At 44.1% G+C, this 23,192-nt stretch overlaps 1 protein-coding gene and 1 pseudogene across 3 annotated transcripts in view; one reads left to right on the forward strand and one right to left on the reverse strand.

The window, feature by feature from the left end:
• Positions 1–23,192, forward strand: part of LOC134345513 (caspase-6-like) — a 70,526-nt gene that overhangs the window by 26,533 nt on the left and 20,801 nt on the right. For all 3 annotated transcript variants that reach the window (XM_063046273.1, XM_063046274.1, XM_063046275.1), the window contains exons 4-5: positions 1,146–1,222; positions 18,653–18,828. In XM_063046273.1, coding sequence (XP_062902343.1) covers positions 1,146–1,222; positions 18,653–18,828 — 253 coding nt within the window. The remainder of the gene's footprint in view (positions 1–1,145; positions 1,223–18,652; positions 18,829–23,192) is intronic.
• LOC134345512 (modulator of apoptosis 1-like) lies at positions 13,576–18,644 on the reverse strand (annotated as a pseudogene).

Consider the following 23,192-nt stretch of genomic DNA (forward strand, 5'->3'; position numbering starts at 1 on the left):
ATATCCAGCAGCATTATGTGATCATAAAAGATGTATTTAAAAAGGACAATAATACTTCTGGTTGACCCTGTAGAAGCCTCTGTGATCAAATGGACCGCCATCTACAATCCAAACCAGATGAGTTTAATACAAATATCCAATCAGCCTATTATGTGACAGCAACTAAATGCACAACAGCATCAAGAGGTTCAATTGTTGTTCAGACTACTCATCCGAATGGTGAAGAAATGTAACCTGAGTGACTTTGACTATGGAATGATTGTTGGTGCCAGACGGGGTGGTCTGAGTATTTCAGAAACTGCTGATCTCCTGGGATTTTCACGTATAACAGTCTTTAGAGTTTACAGAGAATGGTTTGAAGTACAAAAAAAATCCAGTGAGTGTCAGTTCCGTGCGCGAAAATGCCTTGTTAATGAGAGAGGACAGAAGAAAATGGCCTGAGTGATAGGTGACAGTAACTCGAACGTGTTACAACAGAGGTGTGCAGAAGAACATCTCTGAACATACAACATGTCGAACCTTGGATGGGCTACGGCAGCAGATTATCACACTGGGTTCCACACCTGTAACTAATTTATTAGGTACATTCCTGTACTTATTAAAGTGACTTCTGAATGTATATTACAGTATATTTTACTAATGCTGGCCTGGAAGATTTTCTAGATGATTGAATGTTACTCCTGTTAATACCCAACACACTTTTATTTCAAACTACTGAAAGAACTCAGCAGGTTGTGCAGCATCCATGGAGGCAAAGGAATGGTTAAAGTCATGTATCAGGGTGCTGCTCAACCCACTGTGTTCCCCAGCCAAGTTTGCTTCAGATTACGTTTCTGTTTGATTACTTGGAAGATGTTGGAGTCGACTGAATTCAAATTCAGTGGGATACTGAGCTCAGTGAGTTAAAAAAGTAACAGGAAATAGAACCTCGTGAATTTAAGTTTGTACGTTTCAGCTGGTGAAATATGCAATCCAGACACAATCTCTGGCTGCAAACTTGCACGTACAATGGCAGCGATCTTCCTTACAGTGTGATTGTTGCTAACGAGTGTGGACTTATTTTGGCAGACTCAAAGGGGGGTGGCTTTAAAAGCTGCATTAAAGCTACTGCTGTGTAACTTGGACACTTTATTCACTTCTATTAGGTTACGAGATCTGGGCTTTGATGTGTCTACTTACGACAATCTCAAATCAATAGACATCATGGAGATAATTCACAAAGGTAATCTGTCAGATTCCAGCCTAGTTCGGCAATTACTTGTTCTCAAGGAAGTGTGGGTATTACAATACTGACAGTTGTGGTACTTTTTCTCAAGGAAATGTGGGTATTACAAAACTCTTGACAGTTGTTTGAAATTTCTAGATTGAAAATTAATTCAATTAAACATAGTGATTTGGGCTTGATGTGACATAATCAAAATCCGAATCAGGCTTATTATCACTGCCATGTGACATGAAATTTGTTAACTTAGCAGCAGTAGTTCAATGCAATACATAATCTGGCAGAGAAAAAAGTAATAATAATCAATAAAATAAAAATAATAATAAACAAGTAAATCAATTACATATTTTGAATAGATTTTTAAAAATGTGCAAAAACAGAAATACTGTATATTGTTTTAAAAAGTGAGGTAGTGTCCAAAGCTTCAATGTCCATTTAGGAATCGGATGGCAGAGGGGAAGAAGCTATTCCTGAGTCGCTGAGTGTGTGCCTTCAGGCTTCTGTACTCCTACCTGATGGTAACAGTGAGAAAAGGGCATGCCCTGGGTGCTGAAGGTCTTTAATAATGGACACTGCCTTTCTGAGACACTGCTCCCTAAAGATGTCCTGGGTACTTTGTAGGTTAGTCATAGTCATAGTCATACTTTATTGATCTCGGGGGAAATTGGTTTTCATTACAATTGCACCATAAATAAATAGTAATAAAACCATAAGTAGTTAAATAGTAATATGTAAAGTATGCCAGGAAATAAGTCCAGGACCAGCCTATTGGCTCAGGGTGTCTGACCCTCCAAGGGAGCAGTTGTAAAGTTTGATGGCCACAGGCAGGAATGACTTCCTGTGACGCTCTGTGCTGCATCTCGGTGGAATAAGTCTCTGGCTGAATGTACTCCTGTGACCAACCAGTACATTATGTAGTGGGTGGGAGACATTGTCCAAGATGGCATGCAACTTGGACAGCATCCTCTTTTCAGATACCACCGTCAGAGAGTCCATTTCCATCCCCACAACATCACTGGCCTTACGAATGAGTTTGTTGATTCTTTTGGTGTCTGCCACCCTCAACCTGCTGCCCCAGCACACAACAGCAAACGTGATCGCACTGGCCACCACAGACTCGTAGAACATCCTCAGCATTGTCCGGCAGATGTTAAAGGACCTCAGTCTCCTCAGGAAATAGAGACGGCTCTGACCCTTCTTGTAGACAGCCTCAGTGTTCTTTGCCCAGTCCAGTTTATTGTCAATTCGTATCCCCAGGTATTTGTAATCCTCCACCATGTCCACACTGACCCCCTGGATGGAAACAGGGGTCACCAGTACCTTCGCTCTCCTCAGGTCTACCACCAGCTCCTTAGTCTTTTTCACATTAAGCTGCAGATAATTCTGCTCAGACCATGTGACAAAGTTTCCTACCATAGCCCTGTACTCAGCCTCATCTCCCTTGCTGATGCATCCAACTATGGCAGAGTCATCAGAAAACTTCTGAAGATGACAGACTCTGTGCAGTAGTTGAAGTCCGAGGTGTAAATGGTGAAGAGAAAAGGAGACAAGACAGTCCCCTGTGGAGCCCCAGTGCTGCTGATCACTCTGTCGGACACTCAGTGTTGCAAGCACATGTACTGTGGTCCACCAGTCAAGGTAATCAAGAATCCACGACACCAGGAAAGCGTCCATCTGCATCACTGTCAGCTTCTCCCCCAGCAGAGCAGGGCGGATGGTATTGAACACACTGGAGAAGTCAAAAAACATGACCCTCACGGTGCTCGCTGGCTTGTCCAGGTGGGCGTAGACACGGATCAGCAGGTAGACGATGGCATCCTCAACTCCTAGTCGGGGCTGGTAGGCGAACTGGAGGGGATCTAAGTGTGGCCTGACCATAGGCTCGAGCAGCTCCAGAACAAGTCTTTCCAGGATCTTCATGATGTGGGAGATCAATGCCACCGGTCTGTAGTCATTGAGGCCGCTGGGGCGCGGCGTCTTCGGCACAGGGACGAGGCAGGACGTCTTCCACAGCACAGGAACCCTCCGGAGCCTCAGGCTCAGGTTGAAGATATGGCGAAGTACTCCACGTAGCTGAGGGGCACAGGCTTTGAGCACCCTGGTACTGACACCATCTGGTCTTGCAGCCTTGCTTGGGTTGAGGCGTTTCAGCTGTCTTCTCACCTGTTCAGCTGTGAAGCCCACCCGTGCTGGTTTCGTGTGGGGAAGGGATATAGTCATGGGAGCAGGGTGGATGACTGTGAGGAGGGGTAGGAGGGGAGAGTGGAATATGTGTTGGTGTTAGTGCCCAAGATGGAGCTGACTAGATTTACAACCTTCTGCAGCTTCTTTCGGTCCTGTGCAGTAGCCCCTCCATACTAGACAGTGGCGCAGCCTGTCAGAATGCTCTCCATGGTACAACTATAGAAGTTATTCAGTGTATTTGTTGACATGCCAAATCTCTTCAAACTCCTAATAAAGTATAGCCGCTGTCTTGCCTTCTTTATAACTACGTCTATGTGTTGGGATCAGGTTCGATCCTCAGAGATCTTGACACCCAGGAACTTGAAGCTGCTCACTCTCTCCACTTCTGATCCCTCTGAGAATTGGTACGTGCTCCTTCGTACCTTGTTAAGCAATTATTTCAAAATGAAAGCTTTGTCATCATGAAGAATTGTGAATTGTATTTTGTCCTGGTTTTATAATTATCAGCCAAAAGCTTAGGGAGCCTTTTGAGGTGACTGAAATTTAGTAGGCCATTAATCTGGTCATAAGTGACAGTGATAGAAGTCCCTCTCATCAAGGTGACTCCCCTTGGCCCACTGATTCCATGACGGCTGATGAAGAACTATAGGGCTCTTTCCCCTCTCTGTCTTGGCCTGTAGCATGGTAGGTTACAGCTCTCTGTTGTTTAGAGATATCTGCATGCACACATTGAGAATCTCTGCCTCTGCAACAGTCTCAGACACTGAATTTCAGATGTGGACTATTCTCTCTGTGCAGCTTTTCTCTCACCTCAGTTTTGAATTCCTCTTTGTCTGGAGAAAGAAGCAAGCTTATTCAGATACAGCTGACAGAAGAAAGCTAATTGAAGAAGCATTGCAGTAATCTAGTTGGAGAGGGAGAAGCTTTTAGGCTTGGGTTGCTTATAGCAGAGAAAAGATGGAAACCTCATATGGCCTGGGGAGGGGAAGAGAAAGGGGATTTCAAATGTAGGATAGCTTTGGTCAGTGGCAAAAGGTTGGGAAGTGGAACAGATGAAATCTGATGAGAGCAGCAGTTATCATGGGTATTTTCTGGAGAGGCAATCGAAGTAATATTCTTAGATTTTTTTTAAATTTTATTTTTATTTGGATAAGGAATTCACAATTATCATGTACTTTTTTCACACATATAACCTTTTCCATTTTTTTATATGTATAAAACTACAATTATTTATACATTCTTAAGTACACATTGAGATGATATAAAAGGAAAATAAACATTTAAATAGATAATTATGTACTGTGGTAAATCTAACCTATTAGGCTAAGTAATGAAATTAGTTGTTAAGAAAAATGGTAATAATAGTTTCCATACAACCCTTCTGGACCATTTCCACTGGTCCAAAATGTTGCATACAAGCCTGTATACCAATCATTGTAGGTGTTTATATCCCAATTTGTTCGTGCTTGTTCCTGCCCACAGACATAATTATCCAATCCGTATGTACTTATTTACTTAATTTTTTCATTTTTTTTTATCCCTTTCCCAAATCTTTCCCTTGTGTTAATTCTCTATTTTCCAAAAAAAAACAAACATTTAGACTAGGGGTGCTTACGTTAGCAATATTACTGTGTTGATGAGAAGAGCAATATAAATCATTAGGAGAGTCATCTAAAGTCTGCTCGCGTTGGGGTTATATATTCAATCCATTTATTCCAGATTTGATAAAATGTTTCTTTTTGAGTTCTCAGGGAGTAAGTCAACTTTTCCATTTTAAATATTTCCAAGATAATTTCGTACCAGTCTTCTAATGTAGGTGGTATTGGATTTAGCCATTTTCTAGTGATTGATTTCTTACTTGCCGCTAATAGGGCCTGCAGCAACTTTATATCTTCCTTCTGTTCAAGGAACAATACATGCCCCAAATAGAGCGTCTCAAAGTTCAGAGGTATCTGGGACCCAAGTACCTTAACTAATGTTCTATGAATACCTTCCCAAAATAGACTTAATTTAGGGCAATCCCAGAAAATATGAAAATGATTTGCCTCCTTGGAGCCGCACCTTCTCCAACACATCACATTTGTATCTTTATATTTTTCCTGATATGGGGTCTTGAAGTATCTTATGTTTTTCCAACAATGTTCTCTCCAAGTCAAAGAATTAGTCGAGGACCATTGAAAGCTGCAGATTTTCCCCCAAGCCTCCTCTGAAAGTACCAACCCCGCTTCTTTCTCCCACTTCTCTTTAATATACAGTGTATTTACATTTTTAGCATGGGAGAGTGCATTATATAGGCGAGAAACTGATTTACTAGGTATTGAACTGCAAGCCGAATTCAGAATCTTGAAAAATTCTAATTCTACTGTTGATAGGTCTGTATATCTACAACTCTGGTTAACATAGTTTCGTATTTGAAGGTACCTAAAAAAGTCATTATGTTCTAGGCCATGTTTGTCCTGCAGGATTTGGAAACTTTGTAATACTCTTTTATCTATAAATGAGAGGTAGGTTGTAAGACCTTTCTTTATCCATAGCTCAAATCTTTTATCTCCTCTGTTGGGAAGGAATTCGGTATCATATGCACACCATCTAAAGAGTTTTAACATGTTATTAATTCCACAGGAATTAACCACCTTCTGCCATACTTTTAATGTAAGATTTATCCAAGCATTATTAAATTTTTCCAACTGGGCCATCAATCCTTTGTCAGCTATTGAGGCCTGAAGAGGAAAACTGTCAACTAATCCAAATTCTATTTCCTTCCATCTAGCCTTATATTCCCTGTTACACCAATATAACAGAGGGGTTATCTGTGAGGCATAAAAATAATTTCTCAGGCAAGGAAGAACCATACCTCCTCCTTCCTTCCCTAACTGTAAGGTGTTATATCGAATTCTAGGCTTCCTTCCTTGCCAAATGAAGCGGGAAATCCATTTGTCCCATTCCCTGAATTGATTATCATCCACCTCCACTGGTAAAGTACGGAAAAGATATAATAACCGAGGAAGAATATTCATTTTTATAGTATTTATCCTTGAATTTAAACTTAAAAAGGGGATAAGATTCCATCTATGCATATCTGCTTTTATCTCTGAGATTAATGGCCCATAATTTACCTGTGACAGTGTTGAAAGATCCTTTGGCAGGGTTATTCCTAAATATTTTAATGATTTAGCTTCCCACTTAAGATCGTATGTATCCTGCAATTTTTTGGATGGTGTATAATTTAGGGACATAACCTGCGTTTTCTTTACATTTATTTTATAACCTGATATTTTCCCAAAGTCATCCAACAGTGTAAACAATCCTATAAATGATTTCTCTGGTTCATTCAGATAGACCAAAACATCATCTGCGAATAACACCACTTTCTGTTCAATCCCTGCCACCTTGATACCTTTTACGATTTCGCTCTGTCTTATTAGTTGGGCAAGTGGTTCAATATATAGCGCAAAAAGGAGAGGAGAAATTGGGCATCCCTGTCTAGTGCCTCTCTCTAAAATAAAGGAGTTAGAGAGGTCCCCATTTATCTTAATTCGAGCTGTAGGGCTGTCATATAGAGTCTGAATTACTTTAATAAACCTTTCTTGAAAGCCGAATCTTCCTAACACTCTGTATAGGAATGCCTAACTAACCGAATCAAAAGCTTTCTCAGCGTCCAATCCTACTACCATTGTCTCTGTCTCGTTCTTATTAACCTGTTCTAATATGTGCAGAGTTCTCCTTATATTGTCCTGTGTTTGTCTTCGTTGAATAAATCCAGTCTGGTCTAAATGGATTAGGCCAGGTAAAAGCTTTTCCAATCTGCGCGCTAATATAGATGTAAATAGTTTGTAATCTAAATTAAGAACACTAATTGGCCGATAATTGCCACATTCTAGTTTATCTTTACCCTCTTTAGGAATAACTGAAATAATCGCTTCTCTCCAGGAAGGTGGAGTTTCTCCTCTCTGCAAGATCCAATTAAAGGTGTTAAGTAGTAATGGGGCTAACTGTGTCTTCAGGGACTTGTACCACTCTGAGGTAAACCCATCAGAACCCGGGGACTTTCCAGCCTTTAACCTAGAGATGGCCACGTTCAGTCCTTTGACAGTTACTGGTTCTAATAAACTTTCATTTTGTAAATCTGTAAGTTTAGGTAGATCTAAAAAATTCAATACACTGTCTATATAGGGCTCATTGGGGGCCCGGGGTTGGGAGTACAGCTCTCGATAATATGTTTCAAAACTCTCTTGAATTTTCCCTATTGTACTCTCCACAAGCTTTGTCTTTGGATTCTTTATTTTATGAATTGTATTGTCTGCTTGTTGTTTTCGTAATTTATATGCTAAATCTAGCTGATTTACCTCCTACTTCATAATTCTTTTGTCTCAGGTAAAGAAAATTTCTTTGAGTTTCCAACGTATAAATATCATCAATTTCACTTTGCAATTTCCTAATTTCCTGTTTTCGATTTGAATTACTTTTGTTGCTATCTACAACTTGAAGTTGTTTTAAATTTCCTTGAAGGTCTGCTAATTTTTGTGCATTGATTTTTTTCATGTGAGTAGTAATGGAAATAATTTTCCCTCTCAGTACAGCTTTCAATGTATCCCATAAAATCACTGGTGATGTTTCTCCCGTGTCATTAAGGTCTAGATATTCTTTGATTTCTCCCCTTAATCTCTCCATTACTTTCGGGTTATTGAGTATATGTGAGTTTAGCCTCCATAGTGTTTTCCTCATTTTCCTTTCCAGGATTAGAGACATAGAGACTGGGCTATGATCCGACAGATCAATTGTTGCAATATTACAGTTTTTTATCCTGAGTCTATCTGTATTAAAGATAAAGAAATAGTCTATCCTTGAATAGGCTGAATGAGGGAAAGAGTAATATGTATAATCTTTACTAGTAGGGTGTAATTCCCTCCAGACATCTATAATTCCCAACTCCTCCATCAATGAATTCACTTTCCGAGTCAGAGGTTTATTCTGAGTAACTATTCTTGAAGAATCTAATATAGGATTTAATCTAATATTAAAATCCCCTCCACAAATTACTACCCCTCGAGAACTGACCATTAGGTCAAAAATGTGTCTATAAAATGACCATTCACTACCTGGAGAAGCATAAACATTCAGCAATGTTATTTCTGTACCTTCTATTCTTCCTGTGATTTTTACAAACCGTCCTTCTTTGTCTCTAGTCTCTGAAATATGTTCATAATTAAGAGTACTTGATATTAAAGTAGCTACCCCTCTTTTGTGACTCAATTTATATGATGAATAAAATACATGCTTAAAGCCCATTCTTTTTAATTTTCCATGTTCAGGTTGGCTCATATGTGTTTCCTGGAGGAAAGCTATTTGTGCCCTCTCTTTTTTCAATTTAGACATAATCTTATTTCTTTCAATTGGATTCAAAACCCCATTAACATTATAAGAAATTATTTTTACCAATTCAGTTTGCATTTTTCTCTAGTAGAAAAAAGCACTCTCCTTTTCTAACCAAACAGTAAGCAATCCCTTCTCAACAGTAAACCAAGACATATAACCACACCCTAGACATTTCTGAACGTATAACATTTGAAAATTTTTCCCGACTTCCCACAGTGAGGCCTGAGCACCGACCCGCCTCAGTTCAGAGGAATAACCTCTATCTTCACCCTGTGTTAGAGGGCCCTCAGCAGTTTGAATAATCATAGAGAATTTTCTCCTATTTATGTCTCGACCATATTGCTATCATTCAAGTTATTCCGCCTAGTTTATTTTCAGTTACCAGTTTTCATTTTACTTTTAAGTCCGATTTACTCTTTTCAGTCATTTCTCTTAATTAATCTGTATTCTCTGTACATTCGCGTCTGAATATTTGCAGCTTTTCCTTGTAGTTCGACACTCTGGTTCGAGTGGAGCGTCCTCACCCCACTAACTGCCACGACTTCTGCTGAATCCTCTCCAGTAGCGACTCCGGTTGGGTGATAACTTTAATAGGTAGTCCCCGGTCTGCCAGGTCCAACGTTGCCTCCTCCACCGTAGCGTAAGTTTTTGTCCCTTCGTCGTAAAAGACTCTCAGCCGAGCTGGATACAGGGTCTGGAATCTGATGTTGTTTTCCTTCAGGACTCTCCGTGTTTCCGTACATTCCTTCCGTCTGGCAAGAATCCCCGGTGCGTAGTCGTGGTCTAAACTGATTTTGCAGTTGTTCCACATGAAACCTTTCTTTTGCCATGCTCTTTTAAGCACCTCTTCCTTCGTTCTGTAACTGAGAAATCTGATCAGAATCGATCTGGGCTGGGTGCCTGCCGGAGGCTGTGGTGCCAACGCGCGGTGAGCCCTTTCTATCTGTAGGTTTTTTGCGGCCGGTATATCAAGGTTCTCTCTAAGCAGCTTCTCCACGAAGGGAATCAGCAATCCAGGTTTACCTTCGGTTCCTTCGGGAACTCCGTAGTTCCTCACATTTTCCCTTCTCGAGCAGCCTTCTTGATCTATTAGTTTCCACTGGAGCTGGTCTTGTAGCTTCAGCATTTCTGCTATCACTTCCTCGGCGTTTTGTAGCTTCTCTTCAAGTCCAACAATCCTCGCTTCGGCTTCATCTATCCGCGAGTTAGTTTTTACTATTTCTCCTTTAATATCTTCCAGCTGTTTGCTGTTATCTTGTCGGAACTCGCGAATCTCTCCGTGAATCAAAGACAGAGTCACCGATTTCCCCCTCATTATCTCCGTCCTGGCTTGCCGTGGGGGAGCTAGGCCCGTCGCTTTGCTGCGTCTCTTTATGTTTATCAGCCTTCAAAGCGGACTTTTTATTCTTGTTCTTAGACATCATCCTTGCCCCTTCTATTAATATAGTTATGCAATATTAAGTATTTGTCTAAATTCGATTTTGGGGCAGTTTACCTTCTTTTTTGTTGAGAGACCTTTTCCTTACGCCGCCATTCCCTTGATGACCTGGAAGTCCCCCCCCCCCCCAATATTCTTAGATCTAAAACAATTTCTAAATTTGTTTACATTAACGAACATGGGTAATTCAAATTCCACAGAAATTTGACTTCCATAGGAATAGCAAAGATTGAACAAGACCTTCTGACCATGAATGGCATGCAGTAGAAATGTTCTGAAATAGTTCAATGTTGGAACCGACCCTAGGTGGGATGTTCATGAGCCATTATTCATATAAAGAGTAATTCATAGAAAATGGATTGAGATGACATTTAGACAGATCATCCACAGAAGAGTTGATAGAGATATTGGGGCACCCATCTCAATGAAGTGATGGAAGTTGAATAATATCCTCCTCTTTCTTGGAAGAATCTGAGAATTGGAATGACTCCACATGATCATAGCTTCCATATGTAACAAAGAAAGAGTTTTACTTTTGTGATTCATTTCCTTGCCCTGGTACTTAGTTTGTATCAACAGATAAATCTTTAATTCCTGGGAAACGAAATGACTCCCCGCAAATCACGGTTATGATCTGTTATTTATTACAACAGAATGGGTTGTAAAATCTCATTTCAAAAGGCATTATAAAGGCCCTTCCCACCTACACCCTTGGCACTTCACACGTTCTTGATCTCCTCAACAACTTCAAATTCTTTGGCCTTGACTGCTTCATTTTCACCATGGATATCCAGTCTTTATACGCCTCTATCCCCCCATCAAGTAGCCCTTAAAGCTCTCTTGCTTCCTTCTCAACAAAACATTCAACTTGTTTCCCTCCATGACCATGCTCCTCCATCTGGCAGAAATGTTCCCCACCCTCAACAATTTCTCCTTCTGCAGCTCCCACTTTCTCCAAACTCAAGGTGTAGACATACACACCCACATGGGCCCCAGCTATGCCTGCTTTTCATTGGCTTCCTGGAACGTTCCATAGTAATGCTCCCCAACTCTTTCTGTGCAATGTTGACAACTGTGCAATATTGGTGCTACTTCCTGCACCATGCTCAGCTTGTCAATTTTATTGACTTGTACCCCTGCCCTTAGGTTCACTCAATCCATTTCTGGTTCGTCTCTCCATTTTCTCGATCTCTCTGTCTCCATCTCTGCAGACAAACTGTCGATTGACATCTTTTATAAACCTATCTTGAGTGGTGTAGGGGGCAGGGATTCAAATTTCTAGATCATTGGGATCTCTTCTGGGAAGGTACAACCTGTAGAAAATGGGTGGGTTATACATGAATCCGAGGGGACCAATATCGTTGAGGGCAGCATTGCTAGAGTTGTTGGGGAGGGTTTAAACTCATTTGGCAGTGGAATGGGAGCTGGAGTTATAGTGCTGAGGGTGAGATAGTTGGCAAACAGAGGGACTGAGACTTGTGCAGTGAGACTGCTAGCAAGGCGAGGCTGATGGTAGGGTAAAATTGCAGTCAACAGGATGAGTTGCAAAGTAAAAAGAGGTCAAAATCAAAAAGGGTGGTGATTGAAGCACGTCATAAAATAGGTGGTCAACATGGTTTCCTCAAGGGAAAATCTTTTGAATTATTTGAAGAAGTAAATGGCAGGATAGACAAAGGGGATTCTGTTGATGTTGTTTACTTGGATTTTCAGAAGGCCTTTGACAAGGTTCTACACATGAGGCTGCTTAACAAGTTAAGAGCCCTTGGTATTACAGGAAAGATACTAACAGGGAGAGAGCACTGGCTGCTTGGTAGGAGGTAAACAGTGGGAATAAACCTTTTCTGGTTGTTTGCCGATGACCAGTGGTGTTCCAAAGGGATCCATCTTGGGACAGCTTTCTGCGCTATCATTGATTTGAATGACGGAACTGTGGCCAAGTTTGTGGATGATAGAAAGACAGGTGGAAGGGCAGGGAGTGTTGAGGAAGCAGAGAGTCTACAGAAAGACTTAGACAGATTTGAAGAGTGGAAAAGAAGTGGCAGATGGAATACCATGTCAGGAGGTGTATGTAATATGGTAGAAGAAATAAAAGTATAGGGTGTTTTCTAGATGGAGAGAAAATTCAATAATCTGTGGAGCAAAAGGGACTTGGGAGTCCTCATGCAGGATTCCCTAAAGGTTAATTTGCGGGTTGAGTTGGTGGTGAGGAAGGCAAATGTGATGTTAGCATTCATTTCGAGAGGACTAGAATGTAAAAGCAAGGATGTAATATTGATGCTTTATAAAGCACTAGTGAGGCCTCACTCGGAATATTGAGAGCAGTTTTGGGCCCCTTATTTTATTTACGGGGGTTCTTCTTTGCATGTTAGCTTTAAAATGGCTTCTATGTTATGTTAATCTTTTAAACTGCTGTGTATGTGGATTAAAATGGCTTCTTTGTTATGTTAAATACTGAGAAAGTCTCTAGCTAGACATTTGTTTGGGTTAATACAGACAGCAGGGTGCTATTAGCCAATGGGTGTTCATGTTATTATTTCTCGGGGTGATAATGCTGTCTCATATGACTGGGAACGAAGGTTCCCTCAGGACCGTATACTGGTCGGGGACAGTGCACCGGTTCAGGGTCCTATAGTCCATGCACGTGCGTACCTTCCCATCTTTCTTCCTTGCCACCTGTATGGGGGACGCATAGGGGCTCCGGGACTCCTCAATAATCCCTGCATCCTTTAACTGCCGCACATCTTCCACATCTGCTGGGGCCAGCCGCCTCGACCTTTCTCTAAACAGGGTGTCATTTGTCACCCGGATAGAAACATAGAAACATAGAAACATAGAAAATAGGTGCAGGAGTAGGCCATTCGGCCCTTCGAGCCTGCACCGCCATTTATTATGATCATGGCTGATCATCCAACTCAGAACCCAGCCTTCCCTCCATACCCCCTGACCCCTGTAGCCACAAGGGCCATATCTAACTTCCTTTTAAACATAGCTAATGAACTGGCCTCAACAGTTTGCTGTGGCAGAGAATTCCACAGATTCACCACTCTCTGTGTGAAGAAGTTTTTCCTAACCTCGGTCCTAAAAGGCTTCCCCTCTATCCTCAAACTGTGACCCCTCGTTCTAGACCTCCCCAACATCGGGAACAATCTTCCTGCATCTAGCCTGTCCAATCCCTTTAGGATCTTATACGTTTCAATCAGATCCCCCCTCAATCTTCTAAATTCCAACGAGTACAAGCCCAGTTCATCCAGTCTTTCTTCATATGAAAGTCCTGCCATCCCAGGAATCAATCTGGTGAACCTTCTTTGTACTCCCTCTATGGCAAAGATGTCTTTCCTCAGATTAGGGGACCAAAACTGCACACAATACTCCAGGTGTGGTCTCACCAAGGCCTTGTACAACTGCAGTAGTACCTCCCTGCTCCTGTACTCGAATCCTCTCGCTATAAATGCCAGCATACCGTTCGCCTTTTTCACCGCCTGCTGTACCTGCATGCCCACTTTCAATGACTGGTGTATAATGACACCCAGGTCTCGTTGCACCTCCCCTTTTCCTAATCGTGAATGGATAGTGTGACGAGTGCTCATGGAACATCCCACATCAAACTCGCCCTGAGAAAAGACATCCCCTAACTTCAGCTTCTTCTCCACCAGCCTTCTCTTATACTCCGGCGGTACAGGGGAGTCTTTTAAATCAAAGGCCTCCTTGGTCAGCACCCCCGCCCCCCCTGTTCTCCTCATTAGTTTTCCTCCAGTGGGCCTCACAGGGGCGCTAGACATCACCATCACCGGGAACAAGTAAGTGAGAGGCATCTCGCGCTTAAAGGTGACCTCCCTCTCCGTTGTGTTCCTTACAATCACCCCCATCCGGTGTGCCTGTACAACCGAGGGCCTCTGCAATTCAGGTCTCACCAGCGCCCCAGCCGGGAACTGGGACTCCCCCTCAAGGTCTTCTGGGGCGTCTACTAGCAGGGCCTCGCCCACCAGTACTCTGGAGAACCTGGGGGGTCCCCATCACTAGTGCCACCTCCTGGGCCGTATCACCTTAGGCCTCGCCTGAGTACACCACACTGTCCCTCGTTTGCACTCAGGATCCAGCCCCTGGGGGTCACCCACTTCTTCAAGCACCGCTCAAAACACTGGGTGTACCGAGAGGGTCTCCAGAAAGTTCTCCCCCGCCGTCTTCTTGCAGACTCCCAGGAGCCGTCGCACAAGAGGGGAGTTAGTCCCCACCAGAAGGGCAGTGCCACCTGTTTCCACCAGGTCTGGACAAACCAACACCAACGTCTCAAGGGCTTCCGGCTCCTTCACATCGCTCTCCGAGAATTCCAATCTCACTGACAAGTACCCATCATACGGGTAATCACCATCACTTATGCCCCAAATCTCCAGGGCATTAAATGGGGTTACTGGAAAATGCTTCAGATATTTGTTGTAGAACGACCGGTACAATAAGGTAACCTGCGACCCGGTGTCAAGGATGGCTCTTGCAAAGATTCCCTCTATCCATAGGGACACGCTGGAACGGGATCCCCCCAGTCCATCCGGAATAAGGGCTTGTGCTTTCGGGGGTTCCATGGCTGATTTCTGGGAACGTGTTCCTCCTGAGACTCCAGTCTGTTCCCTTACTGAGTCTCTCCTAAGTTTCCCGACACCTGTCCCTTCTTAGTGGCCCGGGGGCTCTCCCTCCGTGGGGCGTCTTGTCTCTCACAATCCCTCCGAAAGTGACCCGCTTCCCCACAGCTGTAGCACCCCCCGGCCACTCACATTCCCGCTGGAAATGCCCCTCTTTCCCACAGTTATAGCACACGCTACCCGCTGCCCCTCTCCTCCCGGGACGCCCCCCACTCCCAACCCACGATGCGGGCCATCCCCCGGAGGGGGTACTCCCCCTGTCCATCCCCTCAAGCGGGGGTCCCTCCCCCCCGGTACCTCCCAGGTGGTCTGAGCCCCTTTTTTGGCCTGAAGCACTCTCCTCCTCCCGCACCTCTCTAATCAGCTGCCTGAATGATGGAGGGGGGCTCCTCTTATATGACTGCTGGATATTCCAAGCCACCTTGTCCTCCTCCAGGGAACCATTAAATATCTGACTCATCCCCAACCTCGTCACTTCGTCAGCCTTCACTACCCCTCGGCGCCACAACCCAGTAAGCCTTCTTTCCAGCTGGAAAATGTATTCTGAGAGCTTTGCCCCTCTTCCCTGCCCCATGTCTTGAAATTCTGCTAAAAGTTGCCAGGGATCTCCTGACAGTCCAAACACTTCCTCCAAAACGTCCAAACACTCCGACAGGGAAGCCGAGGGTTGTTCCACCCTCAGCTCACGGACTACACTGGCCGCCCCGCCCCTCAAACTTTCCACCAATCGCTGTTTCTTTTCCTCATCCAAACCTGACCACGCCTCTAACAACTGGGACATATTCTCAATCCATACCTCATATTCGTCCTCCCCTTCTGGGGTGGGCCTGGCTCCTAAGAAAATTCTCAGCTTCGAGCGGGGCCCCTCAACAGTTCTCACCAGGGAGGTAATGGCAGCCGCTAACTCGGAGGTCTCACCACTAACTGGGGGACGAAGCCTGGCCAACCCTTCCCACTCTAGCCCTCCGCCCCGGCTACTGGCACCTCCCTTGGGGCCTCATCTAGCTCCTCCTCCGGCACCTCCTCACTTTCGTCCTCCGGGAGGGTGTGGAGACCCCATGGCCCCGCCTCCCCCTGGACGTGGACTGTCGCTGGTAGTTCCAACGTCATGACATCAGCACTCGTACAAATCAACACTCAGCTAGATTCCACTTCTTTCCCACACCTTCTAGCTATAAGTTCTACCTGCCCAATACCTTTAATCAAACTCAACCCTCACACTAGTACATCTCCCGAAATGTGGAAATCCACCCCATTTAGCACGCAGGCATGATTCACCGGTACATCCTCTAATTCACACCAACTTACAATCTTATCTCGATCCATCTTCACACTACTTAACGCGGCAACTATTACAGCTTTACCGAAAATCCAAGTCCAGGACGGTAGCCCCCACTTGTAACACTCACCTATATTGGCTCGTATATGTCTCGGGGAAATCCCGCCCAGCACCGGCCTGAACGCTTCCCGCTGAGTCGGTTGCTGTACCACTGCCACCCAAATCAATCCCAAACATCAATCATCAGCCAGCACACACAGTACGTTTTACCAGGTACACTTTATAGATATTACTAAGTCTATGAAATTAATATAAGTTCGATACAGAAAAAGAAGGAATGGAAAAAAAAGGCGCCAGACTTATCAAAGTCCAAGTTCTTCGTGCACAAGTTGGAGCTCAGAGAGTTCTTTGGGACCACCCGGACCCCGTCGACTCGCGGCTCGGGACCACCCGGACCCCGTCGACTCGCAGCTCGGGACCACCTGGAGTGATCAATCAGAGCCTTTCCGCACGTCCGCCATCCTCTCCGTCTCTCCTCCAACTCCCCGCCAAAAACCCCGTTCCCAGTCATATGAGACAGCATTATCACCCCAAGAAACAATAACATGAACACCCATTGGCTAATAGCGCCCTATCTGTACTAACCCAAGCAAATGTCTAGGGGGAGACTTTCTCAGCACTTAACATAACATAGAAGCCATCTTAATCCACTTACACAGCAGTTTAAAAGATTAACATAACAAAGAAGCCATTTTAAATTTTAACATACAAAGAGAACCCCTGTACACTTAGAAAGGATGTGCTTACGTTGGAGAGGGTCCAAAGAAGGTTCACAAAAATTATTCCAGGATTGAAAGTCTTATGATGAGTATATGATGGCCCTTGTCCTGTATTCACTGGAATTCAAAAGAATGAGGGGTGATCTCATTCAAACCTATCAAATGTTGAAAGCCCTTGATAGAGTGGATGTGGAGAGGATGTTTCTTATGGTGGGGGAGTCTTATGACCAGAAGACAGCCTCAGAATAGAGAGACATCCATTTAGAATGGAGATGTGGAATTCCTTTAGCCGGAGAGTGGTGGATCTATGGAGGCCAAGTCCTTGGGTATATTTAAGGCAGAGGTTGATGGATTCTTGACTAGTCAGGGCATGAAGGGAACTAAGTGAAAGCAGGAGATTGAGGCTGACATAGAAATGGATCGTCCATGATGAAAACGCGGAGCAGATTCAATGGGCTAAATGGCCTAATATTGTCCTCTGCCTTATGGCCGATACCTCTTCCCACCTTGTCTTCTGTAAAAAGCGTATTCGCTATTCTCAGTTCCTTCAGCTCCACCACATCTGTTCCCAGGGTGAGGCTTTTCCTTCCAGGACATCAGAGATATCCTGCTTCTTCAAGGAACATGGTTTCCCTTCCTCCATCCTTAATGCTGCCCTCACCCGCATTTCATCCATTTTCCAGACTTGCATGCTTACCCCATCTTCCCACCACCTTAAAATTGATGAGTTCCTCTTCTTCTTACCTACCATCAAGCACACCATTACCTCTTCCCACCCCCCCACCCCCACTCTCTGGTTTCCGTAGGGACCGCTTCCAGCATGATTTCCTTGTTCATTTGGCTCCCTCCACTCATTTGCTGTACCTACCCATTCTCCTCCTCCCTCACCTCAATTCAGGGCCCCAATCAGTCCTTCCTGGCGAGGCAACACTTCGCCTGGGAATCTGCTTCGGTCATCTATTGTATCTGGTGCTCTTGTTGCGGCCCTCTTCTACATTGGTGAGACCCAATATAAATTGGGAGACCACTTTGTCGAACACTTCCACTTCATCTGCCAAAAGCAGAATTTCCTGGTGGTCAAACATTTTAATTCCTATCCCCAATTCCTGTTCTAACATGTTGGTCCATGGCTGCCTCTTGCCATGATGAGGCCACTCTCAGGGTAGAGAAGGAACACCTCATATTCTACCTAAGTAGCCTCTAACCTGATGGCATGAATATCGATTTCTTCTGATTATTTTTTTTTTCCTTTTTACTTCTCCCCTCCCTCAGCCTCCTTCTATTCCCCACTGTGGCCTCTTACCTCTTCCCCTCACCAGCCTATCTCCTCCCCCTGATGTCCATCCTCTTCCCTTTCTCCCATGGTCCACTCTCCTCTCCTATCAGATTTCTTCTTCTCCAGCCCTGTACCTTTGCTGCCCACCTAGCTTCACCTATCACCTTCTAGCTAGCCTCCTTGCCCCCACCCACCTCTTTATTCTAGCATTTCCTCCCTTTCTTTCCAGTCCTGATGAAGGGTTTCGGCCCGAAATGTCAAGTGTTTATTCATTTTCGTTGATGCTGCCAGACCTGTTGAGTTCGTCCAGCAGTTTGTGTGTTTATGTGTGTGTGTTGCTCTGGATTTCCAGATGCTGCAGAATCTCTTGCAATTATGAAGACCTAGGCTGTATGTGATAATATTCTTGATATTTGCTTATTATTCTGAATCAGGGTTTGATTGTTTTTTCTTTTAATCACAAGAGGCCACTTCAGATCATTCTGATGCAGATTGCTTCTTATGCATCTTCCTCAGTCACGGGGAGAACAATCATGTTTTCGCTTATGATGGAAAGATAAACCTACAGGACATAACTGCCCGTTTTAGAGGAGACAAGTGCTCTTCTCTGGTTGGAAAACCCAAGATATTCATAATTCAGGTAAAGTAAATCACAATATTTTGTGAATAGAAGAGCAAATACTTGATGTTTTCTATTTTTCTGAAGATATTAAAGTGTTTTTTTTTGAAGTATTGGTGCTGCATTTGGGATACTAATATGTGATTGGAACGTATTAGTTAAATGATAACCTTCAGTCTTAATGCACAGAGTGTTTATTAAGTTCTCTGTAGGTCTACACAAAATGTCTATTTATATTTCACCAGCCACAAAGTAGTGGTACTATTATCGGTAAAGCAGCATTCATAGAAAATTCAAATAATGAAAGTCCATGACTTGTCACTTGGCAGATTTTTAAAATATTACAGTGGATTCTGGTTAATTGGGACACATTGGGAACAGTAGATTTTGGCTCAATTAAGCGGCTGCCACAATTAGCTGAAGATTCATGGAAATAGTTAAAAGGCATGAAAAAAGACAAACTGAGTAATAAATTATGTATTTTAACAAAATATACAACAAATTTGAACACTAACGATACTAGTGCAGGTAAACTAGTGCCTTCATACAATGCAATGCAGTCAACGATTGAATCATCCAAATCTTCATTTTTATTGTAATAATCAAGATGATTGTCGATACCTTCAAATTCTTCATATTTCCTAACTTGTGTCAGTCTCTGCAGTTCCTTTGGATTCATCAGCTGCATGGAAAAGGGGAGCCTTCTGCATGGAGAAGGGGAGCCTTCTGCATGGGCAAAGGCTTGCTCTCCATTTTGTACTCAGCTGTACGCTTCATTATTAAACTGCAGAATATGAGTAATTTGCAGATCTGCGATTTAAATATGTCGTGGTCTGGTCCGTGAAGTCCGCATTCCGGTTCACGGTCTGGTCCATGGACTCAGGACTCTGGGTCTTCCAGCTGTCCTTTGTTTGACTAAATCAAAGGCACCTGATTCCCATCCTTGGGCTTGCAATATAAGTAGCCTTGGGATTGAGTGTGGGCTGCTGGTTTGTCTTGTCAGTCCCCCTTGGAGCAACCTGCTGATGGAAGGCTAGTGAAACCATTTGTGATCTCTAGGCCTGGTGGGAGGACCACTGCTTCATGGAGCCTTGTTGACACTCATTGGAGTGGTCTTTGCAGTATGGATTCGGCTGTTTCCCAGGCCAGCTGAGTGGCTGTCAGCCACTCCAAGCTGGGTAGGGATCTGGCTGTTTCTGTAGCCAGCTGAGGTTGCTGGCCGAACTGAGACGCGGAGCTTCCCCGGAGCAGAGATGGAAATGTCTGTCGTTCTTTGGTGTTTGTCTCTTCTTGTCCTCCCCTCCGTGGGGTAAGTCAGGCTGTTCTGCCATTGCCCCACGGGGGGGTCTTGTCTAGTCTTGTCCTCGCCTCCGTGGGGTAAGTCAGGCTGTTTTGCCGTTGCCCTGCAGGGGCTCATGTCTTGTCTTGTCCTTGCCTCTGTGGGGTAAGTCAGGCCATCTTGCCGTTGCCTTGTGCGGGGACATGTCTTATCTTTGCCTCTGTTGGGTAAGTCTGGCCATCCTGCCATTACCCAACAGGTGGATCTGTCCCACCTTGGTGTGGAGATGAAGTTGAGTCCAGGCTTGTCATAGGATAAGTCCTGGCTCTGTGTCTTATGTTCTGTCCTGTCTCATGTTTGTGTTGTGTTAAAGATGAGTCCTGGCTTGTCAAAGGATAAGTCCCGGCTCTATGTTGATGTTCAGTTCCCAGTCTGTCTCTTAGCTCCAATCTCCGAGTTAGCAGCCTCCGCATTTCAAGACAAAGACCCCAAGCCTCAAGGATCCCAAGCCAAGCTCAAGCTCCAAGAACCCAAGCCTCGAGGATCCCAAGCCAAGCTCCTAGAACCCAAGCCTCGAGGATCCCAAGCCAAGCCAAGCCTCAAGACCCAAGACCCCAGTCTCAAGCCAAGCTCAAGACCCAAGACCCCAAGCCTTGAGGATCCCAAGCTAAGCTCCAAGAACCCAAGCCTCAAGGATCCCCAGCCAAGCTCAAGACCCAAGACCCCAAGCCTCGAGGATCCCAAGCCAAACTCAAGATCCAAGACCCCAGCCTCAAGCCTGGTTCTGGGGTCCGAGCCTGAGGCAAGACGCAGGTTCTGGGTCCTTGTCCAGTCTCGGGCTTGGAGTCCGAGCCTTGTCTTGTCCCCAAGCTCAGGCCTCTAGACCCCAGCCACATCCTGTCCTGAAGCCATGTCATGTCCTTGCCTGGTTCCGGGGTCTGAGCCCGAGGCAAGACCCAGCTTCTGGGTCCTTGTCCAGTCTTGGGCTCGGAGTCCAAGCCTTGTCTCCTAGTCCATGGTTCCTAGTTCTGGTCCCGCTTTCCCTAGCTCAACTCTGTGTTCTTGTCCCTGCTCCTTGCCTGAAAGCTGTCACGTCCCTACACTAGTCAAGTCCTGATCCTTGTACTTCAGTGTCTGTGTCTTGCATTTGGGTCCATTCCCAGCACCCCACTGTGACAAAATGACTTTCCAGGACTTACTGTAGTCAAGAAACATTACAAATATGAGTTACAATGAGAATATAGTGAGACTTGAGTTTCTTAACCTTTCTTCAAAAAGAAGATTGAATTGTGACCTTAATCTGAATAGTAATCAAGGTGAATCTACTTTAGTGCTGCTGGTAAATGTGTAACACCTGTACATTGTCATATCAACTAAGCCTTTCCAACATTTTCCATTTTTTTAAAATGTCTTGCTTGCCTCCCGGTAATCTCCAGCCACTGGAATACATTCTTAGTGTGGGGTCTGCACTCATTTCCCTTGCGTGAGAACCAAAGAGTGAAGAGTCTCTCTGATAATTTGTAGTTCAATTACTAAAGCATTAAACAATCCTAGGACTAACCGTAGTGACCAAGATACGGTGTTGATTAGTGAATAAAGTTAGTCAGGTTGAAAAGATTGGGTACTTTTGCACTCAGGAACCAAAATTGACAAGGGGAAATCTTACCTGACAAATCTGTTGGAATTCTTTGAGGAAGTAACAGGTAGGATAGACAAAGGAGAGTCAGTGGATGTTGTTTACTCTGATTTTCAGAAGGCTGTTGACAGATGCCTCATGTGATGCTGCTTAACATGATTAGAGCCCATGGTATTACAGGAAAGACACTAATATGGATAGAGTGGCTGATCAGCAGGAGGCAAAGAGTGGTAATAAAGAGTCATTTCTGGTTGGCTAATGGTTACTAGTGATGTTCCATAGGGATTGGTGTTGGGATTGCTTCTTTTTAGGTTATATGCCAACGATAGGGATGACAGGATAATGGCTTTGTGGCCAAGGACGATACAAAAGTAGTTGGAGGGGCTGGTCAGGTTGATGCAGGCAGTCTGCAGAAGGAGTTAGACGGATTAGGAGAATGGGCATTGAAGTATCAGATGGAATACAGTGCTGGTCATGCACTTTAGTCAAAGGAATAAAGGAGTAGATTATTTTCTAAAGTGGAGCAAATTCAGAAATCAGAGGTGCAAAGGCATTTGGGAGTCCTCGTGCAGGATCCCTAGAGGTTGATTTGCAAGTTGGCTCAGTGGTAAAGAAGACAAATGCTATGTTAGCATTAATTTTGAGAGGACTAGATTATAAATGCAAGGATGATATAAAAGATGAGGCTTTATAAGGCAGAACACACTTGGGCATTGTCAGTGGTTTTGAGCCCCTTATCTAAGGATGTGCTGGCATTAGACAGGGTCTAAAGGCAGATCACAAGAATGATCTTGGGAATGAAAGGGTTAATGTATCAGGAGCAGTCTAGGCCTGTACTCGCTGGTGTTTAGAAGAATGGGAGTGGGGATCTCATTGAAAGGCCTAGGTAGTTTCCTGTAGTGGGGGAGTCTAGGACTCACAATACAAGGACCTTTGAAACCAAGAGTGTGGTGAATCTGTGGAATTCATTGCCACAGACTGCTGTCATTGGGTATATTTAAAGCAGAGGTTGATAGACACTTGAATAGCAAGGAGATTTTTCAAGTTTGTAAAAAATAAAAGAGAGATGAGAGTAGATATAGAAAATTAGGCAGGAGAAATAATAGAGGTCAAGGAGATGGCAGGTGAACTAAATGAGTATTTTGCATCGATCTTCACTGTGGAAGACACTAGCAGTGTGCCAGATGTTGTAGTATGTGAAGGAAGAGAAGTGAGTGCAGTTACTATTACAAGGGAGAAGGTGCTCAAAAAGCTGAAAGTCACCCAGACCAGAGGAACTTCACCCTAGGGTTAGAGATTGTGGGAGCATTAGCAATGATCTTTCAAAAATCATTGGGCTCTGGCATGGTGCCAGAGGACTGGAAAATTGCAAATGTCACTCCACCCTTTAAGAAAGGAGGAAGGCAGCAAAAAGGAAATTATAGACCAGTTAGCCTGACCTCAGTGGTTGGGAAGATGTTGGAGTCGATT

The sequence above is a fragment of the Mobula hypostoma genome, chromosome 4 (assembly GCF_963921235.1).
Source record: "Mobula hypostoma chromosome 4, sMobHyp1.1, whole genome shotgun sequence".
NCBI classification, from domain to species: Eukaryota; Metazoa; Chordata; class Chondrichthyes; order Myliobatiformes; family Myliobatidae; genus Mobula; species Mobula hypostoma.